Below are 12,586 nucleotides of genomic sequence, written 5' to 3'. Positions count from 1 at the left end.
CTGTTTGTTTTCCTGTTTAAAGATAATGATGGTGCTAATGATGGGATTTTAAAGCCTCTCTTTTCATGATTGAGAGAATTTTGAATTTTTTGAAAGGAAGTGGAACAGCTTCACTTGGTGGAAGTGAGAGGGATCTCTCTCTGAACATCCTGCAGCGTAGCGATGAAAGGTTTGCTCTCACAGGTGTATGGTGTTTTTGCACAAAGGAAGGTGAGACAAGTTCACGTGTGGGAAGATTTATTAGTGGGTGGCATAGCAGATGGCACATAAGGGTGAAAATTATTTCTAAACAAACAAAGAAACATAAGGGTGAGAGGGGAAAGGAGAAGAGAAAACTGTCCTAGTGGCTGGGTGGAAATAGAAGTGACAGACAGGCTGAATGAACATCATCTTTTGGGCATCCTCTTAAGTGCAGCAGCTGGTTCTCTCCCACATAATACTTTTCCTATACTAACTGTATTAACTAGTTTTTCACCAAAACTGGCCCAAACTCCTTATGGGCTCTTCCTGCTTATGATGTTCGTAGTATTAATTGGAGCACGCTTTGGTCAGTGGATGGTGTTGCATGCTAATTTGTTATTGAGATGTCCAGAGATATTGTAGGGTCCCTCTAATGTAAATCAAAAGTTATAATCAGAAGTAGGAAAAGAGGAGAAAGGAAGCATGGTTCTCACATCAGCAGCAGTCATTTCCCCTAAGAAGCTACCATAGCAGTGCTCTGAGGGTTGGTAGGTGCTGCCAGATGGTGAGCATAGCAAGATGGTGAACTTGAGAACAAGAAAGGAAACATATACTGCCTCAGAGACTCTGGAATGTGCTACCAGTGCAGTAGGGTGAAAGGGCAAAAGAGGCAGGCTACAGTGTTGCAGATGAAAGACCCTTACTTACATAAGGCAAAGGTAGGGAAGGCACAGTGCAGCAGTGGGGATCCAAAACCCAGTACAGAAGAGGGACTTTTAAGCTGGGTTTCACATAGCGCTTGTGGCCGTTTGATGTCATCAAATAAAAGGAGGCCATCTCTCCCATCCTGACTGTATTTTATAGAATGACAGGCTTGGGCACCTGTCTCCTAGAGAAGGTTATTGCTGGAAAACTTTAAAAACCTAGGGTATATCCCTTCAGGCCAAAATGATGATGTAGAGATGAACTTCCTTCCTCTGACTGCTGGACACTAGGCTGCTCTGTCAGTACTGCTGAAAGATAAGTATTATTGTTAGGGCACAGCTCCATACTGATAAAGTTGTGTTACTTTTGAGACCTAGATTAGTAACTCTTCACAAAGAGCTATATTAACTCTCAGGGATCTTTGTCATGAGTGTCATTATGTAGTATGTGAACTTCATCTCTTGGCTTGTATTTTGTTCTGGACAGCTTAGGCAGCTTTCAGCTGAGCAGTGTTCTGTGGATCGTGCTTCTAGGTCACTAATTCCCTTTATGTATCATCTGGAGCTGCAAGTCTGTGGAGTCCATTAGATAGCCTAGTCAACATCAGAAAATGCCTATATGTAGTAATGCTGCACTGTATATGTATTAATGATCCAAATGATACTTTCAGTTTCTGACTTTTAGCACTTACAACTATATAGTACTTCTGCCAAAGATTTTCTGCCATTTACAGTGCATATTGTTTAGGGCTAGGCTATGAGAGAGGAATCAGTCTAATTCCAAAGGGATCGAGTGATCTCTTTTGGATCTTATTGAAACTTTTACACAAGCCAGTGTGTCTTTTAATTTCTGTTGGTTCCTTTTCATTTAGGCTTTGTGCCAGTTTGTAATAATGATTTTCAACATAAAATCAAAAAATTCTTCATAAAGGTGATCGCTATCACCGACCACAGTGACTGGGATATTCACTTTCCTGCCTGCAAAATCAGTATTTCTGCAGACTTCTCTTGTGTCTTCCTGATTGTAGAGTGGTTCAACATTAGATAAAGTATCGGAACAGAGGGATAAATTCCTTAATTACACCCCTTTCTGCCCAGAAAAGAAGTTAAGAGGAAGAAAGGGAAAAAAACTCGTCTTCTAACGCTTTATAAGCAGTGGACCTAATAAGAAGTATACTGTTTAGAATTTTGTCATTGGCCAGAGAAGTTTTAGACTGACATAAGACATTATGAAAGGCAGTCTGACTGTTCAGTCTAAAAGGAATGCTGATATTTGAATTTTAGTTAATTTATTTTAAAGTTTTGCACATTTTCATTTTAATATTGTGACATTCCTTACATCTGTATGCCCTGATACATAACTCAGTTACCCCAAGGGCTAATTGTTTTAAGGGGCATTTGCAGTCTTTCTGCAGGTTTCATACCTGCTTTTATTCAATAATAATAAAAAACATGTTTACATAGGTATCTAAATTTTGGTTTTCCTCTTTTTCTGTTGATGTCCTTGTAAGCACACCAGATGACACAGATTTCTTGAAAATCTGGATAAACAGCCATCTTTCCATTATTTCTATTCATCTCACCAACTTAAAGAGCTGTAATAGCTTATATATGAGAGTTTTCCGTTTTAGTAAACACAGGTATCCTTCACTGTGTTTCTGTACTGTGCTTAAGATCATGACCTAGATGCAAAAGTGTTCCATGAAGGAAACACTAACAAAAATAGTCAAACTTTTCTCATTTCAGCCATTGTGATTTATGGGTAATTCAAGGATAATGTATTGATACAATGTTTTGTTTAACAGGTTCTGCTTTAGATTTGCATTTTAATGATATGAACGTCGCATCTGTAGATAGAGCCTTAGAAGATCAAGAAGGCAGTGGCGTTGGATTGGCAAGTAAGAGGTCCAATTTGTAAAATTACACTAATTTAAAATATCTTTCTTTTCTGGCTTCCTAAACTTTTACTCATCAAAATAGTTACAGACAGCAAAGGCTTTGAAGAAAACTCCTTGGTTTTGTTCTGGCTGTTTAACATCAAGAAATTAAAGTGACACCTTTTCTTTGTGTAAGTAGAAAAGAGAAAATAATTGAGATAAAACAATAGAAAAATAGTAAGTGAAAGCTGAGGAACTATAACCCTTTGAGAGGTACAGCAAGAGAACAGACATGTTTTTATAATACTTTATTTTCTGATACCTGTTTTGCTAGCATTTCTTTGAAAGAGGTCTACAGTGATTAAGTTGGTTGTGCCTATGTGTTGGGCTTCTACTTGCTCAAAAACTGTATTCTTGGATGGCAGACATGTTCCTCCCATGTCCTTCTTGATCTGTGGCTCTAGACTCAAAGGGTAAAACACCTATAGCTACACCCTAGTTCATTACTGCTGTACCTTGCTCCAAGTAGAAAAGCTTGCACTTCATGTCTCTATATGTTATGCAGTTCTTCCTTTAAGTCAATTATTGTATCTTTAGTCCACGGCCTTTAAAAAATATGCAGATGTATTTGATGTTGTTGAAATATGTATGCTGTCACTGGGACTGCAGTGGATAGGACAACATCCAAGTATTACAGATTCAAGTCTCTTGTAAGGCTTGGAAATCATTTTGACCCAAGTGAATATCAAGTGCCTTCACTCCCTCAGAAAAGCAAAAATATAAGCAACTGTAAGTTGCTTCTTTTCAGAAATAACATACATGTTCAGAGAGATTCTGTTTCAAACTTTTCCTTCTCCAAGTGCTTCCTTTGCAGTGAAAGGAGACAGTTTGAGGCAAGATCACTAATTTTATCACCCCAATAGAGTGTGGATACATGAAGCTTCAGAGCAAACAGAATTAAGGAAGGTTACTTGGTTTGGAATGAACTTTTTGACTTCATCACCTTGCTAATTTGAAGGTTGGCAGAAGATGCCTCACATAAAGTGACTGGTGACATGTTTCTGTTTTCAGATCTGAGCAGAGCATTTGGAGAGGCAGCTTACAATTCACATTTGGTGGTGTTGATGTTTTGGCATCAAGTTAGATATAAACAGATTATGGCAGTGGCTTCATTATTGATAGCAAGAGCAAGAGGAAACAAGTGCTAGACAAAATGGATTAAGAAGTTTCTTACGCCAGATACTGATTTCTGGGATCTTGACAGCAGTGCTACAAGCTGTGGTGCCTCTTCTACCTTCACACAGTATCACAGTATGCTAGAGATTGGAAGGGACCTCGAAAGATCATCTAGTCCAATCCCCCTGCCAGAGCAGGAACACCTAGATGAGGTTACACAGGAATGTGTCCAGGCAGGTTTTGAATGTCTCCAGAGAAGAAGACTCCACAACCCCCCTGGGCAGCCTGTTCCAGTGTTCCGTCACCCTCACTGAGAAGAAGTTTCTTCTCAAGTTTAAGTGGAACCTCTTGTGTTCCAGTTTGTACCCATTACCCCTTGTCCTATCATTGTTTGCCACTGAGAAGAGCCTGGCTCCATCCTCGTGACACTCCCCCTTTATATATTTATATACACTAATAAGGTCACCCCGCAGTCTCCTCTTCTCCAAACTATAGAGACCCAGCTCCCTCAGCCTTTCCTCATAAGGGAGATGCTCCACTCCTTTAATCATCTTAGTTGCCCTGCACTGGACTCTCTCCAGCAGGTCCCTGTCCTTCTTGAACTGAGGGGCCCAGAACTGGACACAATATTCCAGATGCGGTCTCACCAGGGCAGAGTAGAGGGGAAGGAGGACCTCTCTCGACCTACTGACCACCCCCCTTCTAATACACCCCAGGATGCCATTGGCCTTCTTGGCCACAAGGGCACAGTGTTGGCTCATGGTCATCCTGCCATCCACTAGGACCCCCAGGTCCCTCTCCCCTACACTGCTCTCTAACAGGTCGCTCCCCAACCTATACTGGAACCTGGGGTTGTTCCTGCCCAGATGCAGGACTCTACGCTTTCCCTTGTTATATTTCATCAAGTTATTCCCTGCCCGACTCTCCAACCTGTCCAGGTCTCGCTGGATGGCAGCACGGCCTTCTGGCATAAATAGCTTGACTGTATTCCTTCCCAAGGTGGTTCTTTTCTACTAGAGACTATATTTGTGGTACCTGTATACTTCAGGTTATTAGGGAATCCGTACAAAATGACCCCAAATGTTACAGTCTCAGTAGGTAGTCATCCAGTTTTATGCAGATTCTTGTCAGTATTATTAGTGGGAATATCTTCAGAGCTTTTAGGGCTTTACATCTGTTTTGGTTGATTGACTTACAATTTTCTGTCTAGTGGTGATGGTAACAGGTTGTTCCTTCACGAGAACAGTTTATATGTTATCTATAAATGTTTTCCATTGTTGTTCATGATACTCCCATTCATACAGACCTGGAAAGAAACTGATAATGTGTGCAATTTCAAATGTATTTCTCTGCTAGTCATGACGGGTTCAACAATTCTCCTGCTGCTATAGTTTGTCTGACTGGTATTTTATTTACTGCCTTGTTCTATGCTGCAGAAATGATTATGTGTCATTGGAAGTACCATGAAGTATGGAACAGGAAGGAAATACTTGTATCTGGAGGATATAGTTCATGCAGTGTAATAGGTTGACCTTGGTGGGTAGCCAGATGCTCATCCAGCTGCTCTCTCACTCTCCTCCTCAGCAGGACATGGGGAAAAAATAAGATGAAAAAACTTATGGGTCAAGATAAAGACAGGAAGATCACTCAGTTGCTGTCATGGGCAAATAGACTTGATTTGGGGAAAACTCATTTATTGCCAATTAAAATAGTTGGATGGTGAGAAGCAAAGAGAAAGACTAAACCAACCCCCTGCCAGGCACCTTTTCCTCAGGTTCAACTTCGTTCCCAAATCTTCTACCCCTTCCTTCCTGTCCCAAGCAGCGCAGGAGGACGGGGAATGGGGGGCAGTGGTTAGTTCATAATAGTTCCTCTCTGCTACTTCTTCCTCCTCACACTTGTCCCTGCTCCAGTGTGGGTCCTCCCCATGAGTCGCAGTTCCTATCAGAAGAGCTTGTGCCAGCATGGGCTCTCCATGGGCTGCAGTTCTTTCAGGCAATATCTGCCTGCTCCAACCTGGTCCTGTCCACAGGCTGCAGAGAAATTCCTGCTTTTACTGTAGTCTCTTCCATAAGGGTGCAGGAAATACCTGCTCTTACTGTGGTCTCTTCCAGACCTTCCATGGGCTGCAGGGGCATCTCTTCTCCAGGCAAATCTATGCTCTGGCGCTGGGGCACCTCCTTCCCTTTGTTTTTTCCTGACCTTGGTGTTCATAGGACTGTTTCTCATACCTTTTGTTCCTTCATCCTCTGCCTGCATGACATTTTTTTTCCTTTTCTCAAATATATTCTCCCAGAGGTGGTACCACTGTGGCAGAAGGGCACACTGTGTCCTGCAGCAGATTTGCTGGAGCCATCTGGAGCTGGCTGTGCTTCTCCTAGCCATCCCTGCAGCACTGTCTCCCCCCCAACCTTGCCCTGTGAACTCAAGACATGCAGGCAGATTGCATTTGCCAAAATTCAGCTGAATTTGAATATTACTTTAAGAACCAGAAGAGAGATGGTTCTTCTGTTACCATTCCATGTTGTTTGGGTGCTTTATTTTGGCTCTTAATTAATTTTTAAAAAAATTCTTACTTGGCCAAATTTTTTAACAAACTCCCTTTATTTTGTTGCTTCCTTGCTCTTGTTGTGAAAAGTAGTATACTTTTATTGTCTGGTGTATTACGTACATCTGTGGTTATATGTATGTCCTGTATCTTCATCATATATTTAGTCATGAGACTGACCTTGGTAACATTTACTGAGTATTTCAAGATTATTTTTTTTTTTAAGATATTGTGGCAGTGCAGCTTATGATGAGCATCCCTATCTTTTTGTTTTGAAATACTTCTGAAAGCAATGATGCCCCTGATTATATGAATTCACCTGTTTCAAGCAAAACCAGAAAACTAGAATCATGACCCTTGCTTTAAGCATAATCATTTGACTTTCAGGTTTGGGTTTTTTTTAGAGAAAAAGTAGTGTCATTTTTAGTTGCTAGTAAACATATTGATGAATAAGACCTTCAGAGTAAATATTGAACTGTTTCCTGACCAGGAAAGCACATTGCTTCTGTGCATTTTTATGGAAGTAATTACATAATTGATTTCCTTTTTTAATACCTGTTTATTATTATTATCATTTGTCCTGGTTTCAGCTGGGATAGAGTTAATTCGCTTCCTAGTATCTGGTGCAGTGCTGTGTTTTTGCTTTAGCCTGAAAACAATGCTGATAACGCAACGATGTTTTAGTTGTTGCTCAGTAGCGCTTACCGTGTTCAAGGACTTTTCAGTCTCTCGCTCTCTGCAGTGAGAAGGGCACAAGAAGCTGGGAGGGAGCAGAGACAGGACACCTGACCCAAAGTAACCAAAGGGGTATTCCATACCGCAGCACATCATGCCCAATATATGAACTGGGGGGAGTTACCCAGAAGGGACTGATCACTGCTCAGGTCAGGCTGGGTATCGCTCAGCGGGTGCTGAGCAATTGTATTGTGTATCACTTGTGTTTATTGTTTTCTTTTGCCTTTTAGTGTTATATCTCTCTCCTTGTTATTTCCCTTAGTAGCAGTAGTTGCAGTATATTTTACTTTATTTTAGTTACTAAACTATTCTTATCCCAACCTGCAGGTTTTACATTCTTCCGATTCTCCTGCCCATCCTGCCAAGGGAGGGGTTGGGGTGGGTGAGTGAGCAGCTGCATGGTACTTAGTTGCTGGCTGAATGTAAACCATGACGTCATTATTTTGGGAAATTATGAACAATACATTTGTTTGACTAAATTATTATTAATTTTCACTTTGTTCCAACTCAGTTTTTATAGAGAGTTGAGTACATTTGACAGGTAAATCTATTGAATAAAAGCAAAAGTATGTAGATGAAAGAAATTGAGCTGTATGTCTGATAATTACTCTGCATATGATTTTCAAGATATGTAGTCTCACTTGCTTAACCAAAATACATATTTTTCTTAATTAAGTTTCAGTCAGTTTTTCCACTTGCATTAGTTGTTGGCTGTAAAAATGAGTAAGCTGAATAACTTGATCTGAAAAGCTTTTCTTTGTAGCTGCAGATGAGGCCACTGCTGTATAAAGCTACAAATTCTGTTTTGCAGGCACTAGGAAAGCTATTGCCTGAAAATGTTCAATTTCAAGTGTTCAATTTACAAAAAAAATTTTTGCAATAGGAGATAAATAAAGGTTGGGGTTTTTTAATGGAAGATGTTTGAATATGTAATTTAACTTACATTTGATATGTCTTTTAGAAAATTGCTTACAGAAAGCTGTGGATTTTTGTGTTGTTTTTTTGGTTTTTTTTCTTCCCCTATGCATCGGTCAAAGATTACTGGGAAGTTCAGCACCTGTCAGTATTCCAGGTTCTCTTGTTCATTCCTCATCTTTACGTTCATCATCATCCCTTTCAACTTCTCCACTCAGTTCTCTTTCACAATCGCTGTCTCAGTCTTTTGTTTCATCTGCTACAGCTCCTTTCCACCAGTTGCCTTTGAAGACAGAACATAGCATGTTAGGCACCTCAGCCTCTTCTCACAACTCTTTAGGTAAGTAAGTTGAAGGCTGCACTTTGTGTATTGTGAGAGGGAACTTAATAGCAGATAAGAAATGTTCAGTTCAAAGCTTTGCATGTTTCTCATGACTTCATCTGGACAACAAAGCCTTGTGATTGTAATTGACTGCACTACTGATAATGGAGTATATGTGATATGTGGGAGAAAGTTCAAGGACTGAACTTCTGTTCCTAATGAAGGGAAAAAAAGAATTCTTGGAAGAGGAGGTATATTCAGAGGTGTTTGAAAGGAGTAAAATATAGAGATTGCATACAGGCAGCAAGAATGCATTTTAACTGCAACATTTTGCTAAAGGAAAACACAAAACAGAGAAAGAGGAAGAACTAAAATTACATATGAGCTGCTAGGAACAAACCATTTTGTATGTAAATGAATTCTCACTCTTCCTTCTCCTTTTGTGGACTGTACTTTTATTAAAAGTGGCAAGAAAAAAAAAAAAGTGGTAAGTCTCCTGAATTGCTGAAAATACCAAAAACATTTTCTTGACTGTCACATTTCTGAAGGTAGTGAAATAATGTTATGAGTCTTTCAGATGAAAGTATAAATTTTGCGTATGTGGCACATCTGTTTTATTCAAATGTGAAACATTTTGCAGCAGTGTGTGCAGAATAATTGATTTTTTCTGCCTTTGTTTTACAGGTTTAAATGGTGTTACAGGGAGCACTTGGGACTTCATAACTGGGAATTTCTCTCCTAGTCCATCCCCAGGACTAAGCAGTGGCACTTCCCCCTCAATAAGTTCAAACACAACTGGGAATGAACTAACTCAAGTTAGACAGGAACTTGATGATGCCAAGAGAAAACTAAAACAATGGGAAGAATCTTGGCAACAGGTAAAACAGGTATGCTAATTTATGGTAATATTAAATTATATACCTATATATTTTAACAAGCAAGCAGTTACTGCTCTTTTTCATTTTTATGTATCTTCTTATCCTTGGACACAGTCTGTCAAAGGAATGTTTTTCCATCATTGAAATGCTAGCAATATAAAGGAAACAGCTGCTTAAAGGGCAGTTTGTTTTCTCAAGGTTAATCTACCTGTCTAGACAGGGACACTGACACATATTCAGGATAGTGCTGAACAGCAACATATCTTGATGTTTCAGTAAGGAAAGATACGTATTCCCTCCCATAGCTCTTTTACATGGTAAGCATGCAAAAGAGTAGAGGCTTGTCAGCAGCCATGGGTGCATAGTATGCCTGGGCAGTACGTAGCCACCTCAGCAGTCAAACCAAGGTTGTTGATAGCTGCCAGTCATGCATTTTCTGTAGTCCTTTCCTTCCCCTCATGTTGTTCTCTCTATGATGAGGAGTAGCTAAACTAAATTTTGATAGGTTCTTTTTTATGTCTCTTGACATTAAATTACAAATTTAACATCTAAAATCTGTTTTGTTTATAGAGCTCCCAAAAGGCTTCTGGCTATTTACAGACAAGTAGCAGTGACATATCTAAAAATCACATTACAAATTACAAAACAAGAAGAGTTGTTATTTAGAAGGTAGGATAAGTAGGGAGAAGTGTGAAATGGACAGTAAATGCATTGTTATATCTTTTTGCCTTTTGACTTTTTCTTATTTTGTTAATTTAAAAAAAATATATTCTGGAAATCTCTTTCTCCCAGGCATGCGATGTATGGCAGAAAGAGGCTCAAGAAGCAAAAGAACGTGCTAACATTGCAGATGCGGACAAACAGCTCGCTCTTCAGAAGAAGGAGGAAGTAGAAAGCAAAATAAAAAAGCTAAAGGTGCAATTAGCTGCTTGTCTGTGTACTACACTGCCTTATATGAAAAACTACGGCGATATAGATAAGATATCCTTGCCAAAGCTTCGTTCGTTACAAAATCGGCTGCACTCAGATTTAGAAACAATAGATGAGGTGAGTTTATTCATCTGCATAACTATTTTTGATTAACTGATACTGGCAGCTCAATAACCTTCAGCAAAATTTTTATGCCAGGTTTCATTTCAGAGAGCAATATTGCTCTAAGTCTTAATAAATCTTTCTTTTCATCCTATATTCATCCTACAATAGAGAATGCAGTAGATTTCTCAACCTAATGGATTCTTCTAAGAATTTGTTCAGCTATCAGAACAAATTGCAAGTAATTCACAAGAATTCTTGGCTGATTAAAAAAAAACCAAACAAAATGTTTAAAGATGGCTTTTACCCCTAACATTTTGGGCACTAGCTAAATAAATAAAAATAGTTGCCCTAAAGAAATGAAAGTAGTTACATGCTTTTCACTTCTTCAGAAGGTAAGTGGTGAGACTCCCTGCTAGGACTTTGTGTCACAGTGGCCAGTACACACTTGGAGTGGAGAATCATTGACATTGGAAAGGATGTCTGGAGATCATCCAGTCCAACACCCCGCTAAAACCAGGTACCTGCTAAAACTCAGTGTACTTGAGCAGGTTGCTCAGGGCCTTGCGTGGTGGTATTTTGAGTATCTCCAAGGATGGAGAGCCCACCGCCTCAGAGGGCAATCTTTTCCAGTTTTTGACCATCCTCACAGTAAGGAATGTTTTTTCTTATGTCTGTATGGGATTTTAACTTGTACCCGTAGGCTCTTCTTTCATTGGGTACTACTGAAAAGAGTCTGTCCCTATCTGTGTTACTCTCTCCCATCAGGTATTTATACAGACCAGTAAGATGCCATCTCTTTGAAAAGGCTATGTAATCCCAACTCTACCAGCCTCTCCTCATAATGTCAGATGCTTCAGTCCCTTAATCACCTTAGAAGCATATTGCTGTATTTCACCTTCTCTCAAATCCAGACTCAGCTTCTGCCAAAATTTAAGATGCTCTTTCACTGCCAGATTGAGGGCATTTCTCAGGGCTCTCAAAGCTGGGAGTATCAGGTGCCACCCCTCTGAGCACATCAGTGAAGATAATAATCGTAGAATCATAGAATAGTTAGGGTTGGAAAGAACCTTAAGATCATCTAGTTCCAACCCCCCTGCCACCTCACACTCAGTCATGCCACCCAAGGCTCTGTCCAACCTGGCCTTGAACACCGCCAAGGATGGAGCATTCACAACCTCCCTGGGCAACCCATTCCAGTGCCTCACCACCCTCACAGTAAAGAATTTCTTCCTTATATCCGATCTAAACTTCCCCTCTTTAAGTTTTAACCCGTTACCCTTTGTCCTGTCACTACAGTCCCTAATGAAGAGTCATCTCCAGCATCCCTATAGCCCCCCTTCAGATACAGATAATGACCATGTACTGTTCCAAGCACCATACTTCAAACCTTGCTGGGCACAACTTGGTATCACATTGCTTTCTTTCCTGCAGACTCAAGCGCAGCACCACCACATCTGACTCTAATTTTTATTGTTTTATTTTGACTGTGACGGAATTGTCCAGACTAAAAGAAGGTTTCCTTTCACTACTGGGACAGTCTGCCATACTTCAGTACTTGTTTGAATTCTGCACTGTCTTCTTTGTCTTAGCGAACCTCCTATCCAGTCCAAAAAAAAAAAAAAAACCAAAAAAGGCCAGGCTCACTTTAGAAGAGTTTAAAACATAAATTAAATCTTTTTCAATGAAGAAGGTGGACAAGGGCAAAACTTGCTAGTTACCAGGCTCCTGTTATCAAGTACATTTATAGAATTCTGTATTGGATTAGGGACTGCTATTGATTTTCACTTAAGGGAGGTTTTAAAGAGGAGTAAGAGAGTCTTGGGATCACTTACCAAAAATTCATCACATTCTGGAATGGAAGTCATCAGAACCATTGCTACCTTTGCCAGCTTCTCACATTTTCTGTATTATTGTGGCCTCTTCTCATCCAGGTCTTCCAGGAGAAAGTTGCTGTCTTAGGCAGTGCCACACATAGCATTCTGGTCTTGCTCTTGAAAAAATAACATGGCTTTTAGGTGGTTTTACTTTTTTCTTGTTCCTTAATAGGGCCGATATGACTTACCACATGGAGACATTCATTTGCAATTGTAACAACCTCCCCAAAGTCTGTATCTTTATTGAAGCATGTAGCTTTATTGAAGTGTCAGACATATGGGATACTTCCATTTTGTCCTAATGCGTGGCATGAAAAAAAGTGACAGTACTTTGAAATAGCA

At 39.9% G+C, this 12,586-nt stretch overlaps 1 protein-coding gene across 3 annotated transcripts in view; it reads left to right on the top strand.

The window, feature by feature from the left end:
- The window catches only part of UNKL (unk like zinc finger), a 55,083-nt gene that overhangs the window by 40,740 nt on the left and 1,757 nt on the right, over window positions 1-12,586 (top strand). Inside the window, exons 10-14 of one of the 3 annotated variants that reach the window (XM_080617085.1) lie at window positions 2,690-2,782; window positions 8,401-8,475; window positions 9,142-9,344; window positions 10,128-10,382; window positions 10,760-11,281. In XM_080617085.1, the coding sequence (XP_080473211.1) occupies window positions 2,690-2,782; window positions 8,401-8,475; window positions 9,142-9,344; window positions 10,128-10,382; window positions 10,760-10,786 (653 nt within the window). In that variant the 3' untranslated portion in view covers window positions 10,787-11,281. Of the gene's footprint in view, window positions 1-2,689; window positions 2,783-8,400; window positions 8,476-9,141; window positions 9,345-10,127; window positions 10,383-10,759; window positions 11,282-12,586 lie in introns of those variants that run through there. The other 2 variants (XM_080617083.1, XM_080617084.1) reach the window with 2 other exon arrangements.

This window comes from Psittacula echo, assembly GCF_963264785.1.
Source record: "Psittacula echo genome assembly, chromosome: 5".
Taxonomy (NCBI): Eukaryota; Metazoa; Chordata; class Aves; order Psittaciformes; family Psittacidae; genus Psittacula; species Psittacula echo.
The sequence above is the reverse complement of the archived record's forward strand: the minus strand, read 5'-3'. Positions and strand labels throughout refer to the sequence as shown.